Genomic DNA, 9,825 nt, shown 5'->3' with positions numbered 1-9,825 from the left:
GGACAATGTGGGGGGGGGGGTCTCACTATATCACCCAGGCAGGTCTTGAACTCAAGCTATCCTCCTGCCTCTGCCTCCCTAAATGCTGGGATTACAGGTGTGAGTCACCACGCCTCTTGAGAAATGCATATTAAAATAATGAGATGCTATATTTCACCTATCAGATTGGCAAAGACCAACATATTGTGTTTGTGAGGGTGTGGGGAAACCAGCAGGCTCACAGATTGTTGGTGAGACTGTAAATTGGTACAACCTCTATGGAAACCAATTTGGCATCAGCTAGCAAACTTTTAAAACTAGCCAGGTTTGGTGGCTCACGACTGTAATCTCAACACTTTGGGAGGCCAAGGCAGGTAGACTCTTGATCTCAGGAGTTTGAGACCAGCCTGGGCAACAGGGTGAAACGCTGTCTCTACTAAAAATACAAAAATTAGCTAGGTGTAGCGTGGCTGTAGTCCCAGCTACTCGGGAGGCTGAGGCGGGAGGATCGGGCTTGAACCCAGGAGGTCAAGGCTGCAGTGAGCTGTGATTGCACCACTGCCCTATAGCCTGGGTGACAGAGTGAGACTTCCTTTCTCTGTCTCTCAAAAAAAAAAATTATATGAAAGTTTGTAGAGTTTTTTTTTCTTTTAGTCAAATCTGTTTATTTGGATTATCTGCATGTTCTTAACCAGAAGGAAATGCTACACAGAGTTGAAGAATAAAGACAAAATATTAAAAATTTAAGGTAGGTATTATGTTCTTGATATAATGTGGATAACAGCCATATTGAGCTATGGAAAGTAACATGACAAAAGAATCTCTGAGTGTATATCACTAACGGTCCTTTAGGAAATCGATAGTACCTTTTTTTTTTTTTTAAAAAAAAAAAGGGAGGCTGCAAAGAGTTTCAATTCTTGAAAGTGTAGGCAGGGTTAAGGGAAACAGCATGGGGTGGTGGGCACCCTCAGGTGCTGGCATCTGGCTCTAGGAAGCCATTACCCTCCCTGGCAAGAGGCAATGGAGAAAACACTTACAGAACCAAGTGAACACTGTCACTTTGGGAGAGGCCACCTGACAGGAGCTGTGGAAAAGCGTGAGCCACTGTCAGGCAGAGGCCTGGCAGGGTGGGAGCCAGGAGAAAAAATGCTGCAGGCCCTTCCTCCTCCTGGCCTTCCATCTGCTGGGGCCTCCCACTGGCCACATTCAATGGGAAATCAGAAGGCAAAGGAACCAGACTGATGCTGTCAATAGAGGACTGTCTCCTGGGATGCTGAACAAAGATGGGTTGCTTTTACTCTGCATCCACGGGGTAGATCCGGAAGGGCAACGGATGATTTCATTCAGTGTAATATGCATCTTGGTAATATATTCAGGGCCTTGCTTCATTGCCACCTTTCTCCAGAAACATATTATCACTTTTCTTTCAAAGTAATTACTTCCGTAGTAATCCTTTTTGGAATGGAAGCCATAGATCATTCAAACTCCCAATCCTTTTCTTTCCGAGACAGTATCTTTATATGAAAATTGTCATAGCATGATGTAGGCTGATTTAAAAAAAGAAGAAAAAAAGGCTTTCTGAAGACACTGCATTTGCACATTAAAGTCCAATTAAAAGGCCGGGCACAGGCACTTTGGGAGGCCGAGGCAGGCAGATCACTTGAGGAGTTAGAGACCAGCCTGGGCAACATAGTGAAATTCTGTCTCTACTAAAAATACAAAAATTAGCTGGGCATGTTGGCGCATGCCTGTAGTCCCACTTACTTGGGAGGCTGAGGCATGAGAATTGCCTGAACCAGGGAGGCAGAGGTTGCAGTGAGCCAAGATCACACCACTGCACTCCAGCTTGAGCAACAGAGCCAGAATCTGTCTCAAATAATAATAATAATGATACCTCATTTAAAAAAGCAACTTAAAGGCAATGACACCTAGAATATAAGCACATTAAAGAGTATATTATGAGAAATAAATAGTGCATTTTACATAGAGTGGGTTTTGAAAAGTAAAAGTTATGTTTGGCCATGCATGTACTGGAGGAGAAGGATTCCATTATCTGGTTTTCTTCTTTTCTTTCCTTTGTTTGTTTTTATTATTGTTGTTTTTGAGACAGGGTGTTGCTCTGTCACCCAGGCAGGAGTGCAGTGGTGCAATCTCTATTGGCTAACCGCAGCCTCGACTTCCCAGACTCAAGCTTGATCCTCCCACTTCAGCCTCCCAAGCAGCTGGGACTACAGGTGCGTGCCACCATGCCTGGCTAATTTATTTTTTACTATTTTATTTTATTTGAGACAGAGTTTCACTCTTTGCCCAGACTGGTGTGCAATGGCTTGGCTCACTGCAACCTCCACCTTCTGGGTTCAAGTGATTCTCCTGCCTCAGCCTCCTGAGTAGCTGAGTTTATAGGCATGCGCCACCACGCCTGGCTAATTTTGTATTTTTGGTAGAGATAGGGTTTCTCTGTGTTGCCCAGGTTGGTCTCAAACTCATGGGATCAAACGATCCACCTGCCTGGGCCTCTCAAAGTCCTGGGATTACAGGCATGAGCCACTGCACCTGGCCCCTTTCTTCTAATAGTGCCTCTCAACCATACACCTCCCACCTCATTTATATTTGGTTAGACAAAGTGACTCCCTCAGATCAACCAGGGATTAATCCTGGAGCTCCAACACATATTTAAAACTACTGGCTTGATAGTCTAACAACATTGTAGATTACCTAGAGAGAAGCAGATATGTTATTTAAACGGATTTCTTGACCTCTTTACATGATAAGATTTAATTTCCTTGAAATGCCATTTTGAAAACTGGGATTGGCATCCCTTACAGGTTCTCTAATTAGTTGCTTTCAGATTACTTGGCAAGTAAAGGACTATGTTGTTATGAACCCCACCTGCAGTATATCCCGAACAGGAATCTCCATCTTGGGTTTCTTTTTGTAAAGTCTGCATTTGACCCCTTTACACTCTTTTCCATGTTCATAAACGTGCTCAGGTTTGGAAAAGCTGTTTCAGTAGAGATGGCATATTTCTGGTGGCATTCGGGGGCAGGTACAGGAGTTGCAGGCATCCATCGTATGCTGTCCAGCGTCTGCACGTTCCCTTGTTTGCTCCCAGTGGGCAGAGAACCCGGCATTGTGGGTACCTTATTAGAACTGTCAGGAGGTAATATTACATAAATAATGAAATAATATGTTAATGCAATTCATTACAGGTCCGTTGGAATTTATTGTTCAGGTTATTCCTTTCACTGCTCTGAGAAACATCAGGTATACTAGACTCACCTGAAGCAGGAAGTAAGAGTATAATTTGTCAGACAGGCAATATGGTCTAGTGGATCCAGAATTTGAATATTATTTCTGGCTCTGCTACTGGCTTCCTTTATGACTAGGAGGGAAATGTCTCTGGGTGTTGCCAGTTTCGGTATCTGTGGATTGATAAGCAGATCGCAAGCATGGATGTTATAATAGGTTATTTCATGGGAAATTAAACACAGCAAATCTAATGAGAGGAGCGGGTTACTTGGTCATTTCTTTCTAGGTGCTATTTGGTGCTTTAAGAGGACATCTAGTATTGGATAAGTTAAAGGAGTTTCAGAAAGTGCATCATAACAACGTTACTGAGAGCTCAGAATGTGCTACAAGGTTCTGAGGGCCGTCTGTGTATTAACCTCATTTAATCCCTGCAGCACACCCGGAGGTCATTGCATGATATTGATGCAGTTTTACAGATGAAGAAACTGAAGCACATATGGTTAAATAATTTGTCCAAGATCACAAAGCTAGTAAGCAGCAGAACTGGGGTTTGAACTCAGGTTATTTAAACTCAGAGCTCCAGTTCTTATTCCCCAGTATTTGACTCCCCTTTGCTCTCACCTGGTGATAGAAATGATAATGACCAGGCTGAGCACAATGGCTCACACCTGTAATCCCAGCACCTTGGGAGACTGAGGCAGGTAGATCGCTTGAGCTCAGGAGTTTGAGACCAGCCTGGGCAACATAACAAAACCCCGTCTCTACAAAAAATACAAAAATTAGCTGGCTGTGGTGGCATGCCCCTGTCATTTCAGTTACTTGGCAGGCTGAGGTGGGGGAGTGGCTTGACCCCAGTAGGCAGAGATTGAAGTGAGCTGAGATCATGCCACTGCACTCAAGCTTGGGCAACAAAGCAACACTCCATTTCCAAAAAACAAAAGAAAAAGTATGAGATTTAACTTAAAAATAATTTTCCTTCATCTGATTAGAGAGTATAATCAGGATGAGCTTTAGTGTGTTGTTTTTTGTAGAGATGGGGCGGGGGGGGGGGGGTGTCTCACCATGTTGCCCAGGCTGGTCTTGAACTCCTGGGCTCAAGTGATCCTCCCACCTCAGCCTCCCAAAGTGCTGGGATTACAGGTGAAAGACACTGCACCTGGACTATCTTTCTATTATTGCTGTGGTGCGGAGCACACCAAAATAGTGCCTGTCATCCTCATCCTTCCTAGGCACCTTTCCCAGCACTGCTGCTGTGATTAGTACCTTAACTCCAGCCTAGGCAGGTGCAGTGCATCAGCGGCTCTCTTCTCTAGCTTCTTTTACCTCAGCCCAAGCCACTCTGTAGAAATGTGCTCCACCCACATCCTCTGACCTGTAGGTCTCCACTCTTTCTTCCCAGTTCTCAGATGGTTCTTGGAGCGCTGGCGAAGTCAAGCGAAAATAAGGTGGTGAGTTTTCCCCAACGAAATAATTAAATTTTGGCTGATGCTGGCCTTTAGTCATCGAAAGCCGAGAAAGTACCGCCCTAACCAGGGAAAAGCAATATCAGATGTAGGCTGTTCTGTTGTGTCTCAACCTCAAAATGCTTGTGGCAAAAGGGACAAACCTCCAATCAGTCTATATTAGAGGTTCAACAGAGTTCATTGAAAACTTGAAACAAATCTGAAAAGAAAAACGCTCTACAAATAGGGAAAAAAGATGGGTAGCTGAGAGTGATAAAGTGAGATTCCCCAGACATGTTGCTGTCACCACAGGCAAATCTCAAATTGTTTTCAATGGAGCTTTTGGAAATTTAAATTAGCCCTGTCATTTTCAGGCTTGGTCGTTTGGAACGTGTGTTAGTGAAACGCGGTGATGTAGTTTTATAGACCGTAAGAACCTTGGAGGCACCTGAATTCTTGAAGCTAGAGATTTATTGTAGGTCTTCTCTTGTTCTCTGAGAAGAAAACCAGACTTCATATAACAAGAAATGAGACAGAAGAACAGTTTTCAGAAGCATGTGTCACTCTGCTATTTTAGGAATTGTTCCAATAAGAGATGTTTATAGTAAGCTTGGTGTGACCCAGCCAAGAGGCTTAATATAACAAGGTTAACTGAATGGTGGGAGGAAAGGTTCTAGCCTATACCAGCTTGCATTTATTAATAATCAGAAAGGTTGCGGATGACAGACTTGCTGAGCATTTACTAAATCTGGTACTTGTGGTTTGCAAATCATGTGATTAACAGCTGCTATCATCTATCCTAGAAACGGCAGGAAGAAGTGTTATTATTTTATCACATAAAATAGTAGTCACAAAGAGAATGAAAACAGTTTAATTTGGCAGATATAAAATTCACTGGTTAAGCAGAAAACCATGCTCTGCCCTCCCACTGAGCTCACTAAAGATGGGTTTCCTGGGAATGTCTCGGTGAACAGATGTTTCTTCTTAGGTTTTGATGAAGAGTTTAGTGGCATCTAATTATTAGTGAAGGGTCATTTTGGCAAAAGGAATCTCTTGTCTATCTACACACATACTTAAATTTTTTTTTTACGTATATTAAGGATTTTGCATTAATTACCAATAGGATCTCACATAGATGAATCATGAATGATTGACTGGCTTTCCTAATCAAGTTTTGAATGATTTTAAAAATCAGCCTGCCTGATCTAAGGTTTGGAAGTTCAATGTTCAATAAATAACTTTAGTAAAGGGAGGAAAACATTTTAAAGAAAAAAACAGGAAAGATAATTACATTGTTAACATAATCTGTTTGGAGTTAGAATTTGATTCAGAAAGCTTTCTAGCGAGCCTTTTGAATCACCCTGAAATCTGCCATCTTTTTCAAGGATGCTGCTTTTGTACCTCTGTATACATCATATGCCATTCTTTGCAATAAAATGCAACTTTCTTAGTGATTGAATAATATAGATGTTGATAAACACAAATTATGTCATGTTGTTTACATATACATTCCTAAAGAATAAGAAATATTGTCTACATTGTACATACATAGTAGATTAACTCATTGAAGTCAGAACAAATGTAGATTTCTATAAGTCCCAAAGAGTATGGATGTCTTAGAGGTTGATGTTGAAGTCTGCAGTTACACCGGTGGTGAAAATCAAATATATAACGAATAACTTTAGGTAAGAATCAAATCAGACTTGTTTTACAGATGTTGCCATGTGTTAGAGGATTTTACTTGTTGCTTTATAGTTTTGGATCAGGCAGATGGTTGAAAAGTGTTGATTCAAGAGCTTTGACTGTATGGAACAAGATAATTGAGGCAATAATAATAATGGGACTCAGAATCTATAAGCCAGAGCAATGAAGCATAGTTCATTCAATAGGAGGAATAAAAAAGATTAGCAACATAAGCAGCATCGATAATCTCTAACATCATTTTACATTACATTTAGCTCACATGAATCAAGTGGAAATTCCTCTAACAGATTTATAGTTCCACTTCTTAATTTTCTGTTTATAGCCCTAGAAATAGCAAACAATATGTATAACATTCTGTGCAGTGCATATAATAGCCACATAATAGATGCTCCTAAATTTTTCCCTAACCTCACTCCCAAGCTGGGATAATTTCCTATTATAGGTTCTCATGGCTCCTGACTATGTAATTATTTATTTGACATTTTTCAGGTTGTCAGATTTAGCTAAAAAAAAAAAAAATACAAGACAGCCAGTGAAATTTGAATTTCAAATAAACAACAAATAATTTTCCAGTATAACTATGTCCTGTGCAACATTTGGGGGGATACTTACACTAAAAAATTAGTCATTGTTTATCTGAGATTAAAATTTTATTGGGCTTCCTAAATTTAACCTAATAGCTCTAGTGGCTTACTTGTTCATAGCTGTATCTTCCACAGACTACGAGTTTCAGGATACTGTTTTCCTCATCATTGTATCCCCAGTATTTGCACAGAGCTTAGCACTTAGCAGGAATTCAATAAATATTGGTTGGCTGCCTAAAGGGACGGATATTAAAACTACTTTAATATATGAGGTACATTGGCTCACACCAGTAATTCCAGCACTTTGTGAGGCTGTGTTGGGTGGATTACTTTAGCTCAGGAGTTTGTGACCAGCCTGGGCAACATGGGGAAACCATCTCTACCAAAAATACAAAAGGTTAGCTGGGCATAGTGGCATGTGCCTGTGATCCTAGCTATTGAGGAAGCTGACGTGGGAGGATCACTTGAGCCTGGGAGGTGGAGGTTCCAGTGAGCCGAGATTGTGCCACTGCACTCCAGCCTGGGTGACAGAGGGGGCACCATCTCAAAAAAAAAATGTATTTTAATTAAAAGTATACAAACTGAGCCAGGTGTGGTAATCCCAGCTACTTGGGAGGCTGAGGCAGGAGGATCACTTGAACCTAGGAGTTTGAGGCCGCGATGTGCTATGATCACACCTGTGAATAGCCACGGCTCTACAGCCTGGGTAACAGAGACCCAGTCTCTACAAAATTAAAAATAATTTTAAAAACCATGGAAAATGCAACCGAGGTTCATAGAACTTGAAAGCAAAAGAAGCCGTTCTTGCCATTGGGTTATCTACAAGTGTACCATCTTTATGTAGTAAATAATCAACTAAGATCGCTAAGAGGGAAATTCCTTTTAAAAGAGATAGACTCCAAACAACTGATTCTCCTAGTACAATTCACTTCCAGTTTTTAATTTTCACTTAATGCCTTTTCAAAGGCAGTTACTGTACAAAGCAAGTTGGGCTTGTATTTTTAAGTATTCTGGCAGATTGCAGCTAATCCTTTCTACCAGGATTGAAAATTAAAAAAGACGTTAAGAGGTTTAGACAGAAGAGACAGGAGATATTTCCAAGCTGCATATGGAGAAGATGACACAGATTTTGAAATTTTTATCACCCCATCTTATTTATTAAACTCCCACCCATGTTCTGCTCTGTATTAGAAAGAGCAAAACAAGTTAATCTTATGCAGCTTTGGTAGCTCATGAAGAGCCACTGTTTTCAGTGCACTCTTTATAAGGTTTAGCTTATCAACCACGAAGCAGGGCTCACTTAGGTAAGTCAGGAAAGTTTAGAAGACAGTAGAAGAAAGCCTGGAAAACATGGTGAAACCCTGTCTCTACTAAAAATACAAAAAAAATTTAAAAAAAAAAAATGCTAAGCGTGATGGTGCACGCCTGTGGTCCCAGCTACTTGAGAGGCTTAGGTAGGAGGATTGCTTGAGCCTGGGGAGTTGGAGTTTGCAGTGAGCCATGATTGCACCACTGCACTCCAGCCTGGGTAACAGACCAAGACCCTGTCTCGAAAATAAATAAACAAATGAAAACAGATGGTTAAAGGAAAAAAAATGCCTTGGAAATGCAAGTAGAAACATGTGCCTTATGTGCTAGGAACATTAATCTAGGTCAGTTACAAATGCCTACAAAGTGAGACTGTTTGTTATGGCTTGAACAGCATACCACATCATCATTCAGTGACAGGAGTAGACAGGATTTGGGAGCATGAGGTTCCAGTTCTGGGGTCTCTTTTAGCCTCATGCCCAACCTGTCCCTAAATTCTCTGGTTCAACTCACATTGAGAACAATGACAGATACTTAACTACTCTTTTGGTGTTTTTTTTGTTTTTTTTGTTTTTTGTTTTTTGTTTTTTGTTTTTTTTTGAGACAGAGTCTCGCTCTGTCACCCAGGCTGGAGTACAGTGGCACGATCTCGGCTCACTGCAACCTCTGCCTCCTGGGTTCAAGCAATTCTCCTGCCTCAGCCTCCTGAGTAGCTGGGATTACAGGTGTGTACCAACCATGCCCTGCTAATTTTTGTATTTTTAGTAGAGACGGGGTTTCATCATGTTGGTCAGGCTGGTCTCGAACTCCTGACCTCGTGATCCACCCGCCTCAGCCCCCAAAGTGCTGGGATTACAGGCCATTGTGCCCGGCCTTAACTACTGTTTTATAAGGCTCTTTGCTCGACATAGGGAAGTCAGATGTGTTCCTGAGAAGTCAGTCAACTGTAGATTTGGAATGCTTTGTGTTCAAGGGTGAAGCCTCTTCTGTCATTACTGCTGCTGCACTTCTACCTTCCCCCTGGAGCAACTGAGCAGCTCTTATCTATTCAAGGTGGGAATTTCTCCAGAAAAGGTGATCCTGAAAAGTAGCTGGGAGCCAACAATCACAGCAGCTGGGGGATAAGTCCATAAGCCCACTAATTATATACTTTATATATAATTGTAGATTATCAGTTGTGCCAACAATAATGTATTGAGTATCTAGAAAAAATCACATCATGGTTTTGAGTACAAGAATTAAAAAGTATTTTTGAGGAGAAGGCATGCACACACACTGGAAACAATCCAAGAATAGAAGACAACATTGAATTAAATGACAAAATGTGTGTTACAATTATAAATCCTAGAAGAGATCAGAAAGAATGGAGTCCCATGATTAAAAACTGATTCTAGAATTTCAAGAGAGGAATGTATTTTAGACTTCACGTTGAGAGATCATTCTTCTTCTTCTTTTTTTTTTTTTTTTTTTTTTTTGACAGAGTCTTGCTCTGTCCCCCCTGCTGGAGTGCCGTGGCATGATCTCAGCTCACTGCAACCTCTGCCTCCAATGTTGAAGCG

At 41.2% G+C, this 9,825-nt stretch overlaps 2 protein-coding genes across 2 annotated transcripts in view; one reads left to right on the top strand and one right to left on the bottom strand.

Moving 5' to 3' along the window:
• Positions 1 to 617: 617 nt before the first annotated feature.
• On the bottom strand, positions 618 to 4,523 carry LINC02909 (long intergenic non-protein coding RNA 2909). The gene is made up of 4 exons (XM_019039286.4): positions 4,290 to 4,523; positions 3,259 to 3,401; positions 2,869 to 3,129; positions 618 to 1,526 (listed from the first exon to the last, which is right to left on the bottom strand). The coding sequence occupies exons 1-4, from the start codon at positions 4,290 to 4,292 to the stop codon at positions 1,496 to 1,498; spliced, it is 438 nt and encodes a 145-aa protein (XP_018894831.1). The 5' UTR covers positions 4,293 to 4,523; the 3' UTR covers positions 618 to 1,495.
• A 109-nt stretch (positions 4,524 to 4,632) lies between these two features.
• The window catches only part of IRAG2 (inositol 1,4,5-triphosphate receptor associated 2), a 111,687-nt gene continuing 106,494 nt past the window's right edge, over positions 4,633 to 9,825 (top strand). The window contains exon 1 of the mRNA XM_055358031.2: positions 4,633 to 4,676. The gene's annotated coding sequence lies outside the window, so the exon portion shown is untranslated. The remainder of the gene's footprint in view (positions 4,677 to 9,825) is intronic.

The sequence above is a fragment of the Gorilla gorilla genome, chromosome 10 (genome assembly GCF_029281585.2).
Source record: "Gorilla gorilla gorilla isolate KB3781 chromosome 10, NHGRI_mGorGor1-v2.1_pri, whole genome shotgun sequence".
Lineage (NCBI taxonomy): Eukaryota > Metazoa > Chordata > Mammalia > Primates > Hominidae > Gorilla > Gorilla gorilla.
This window is presented reverse-complemented; position numbering and strand designations above follow the sequence as displayed.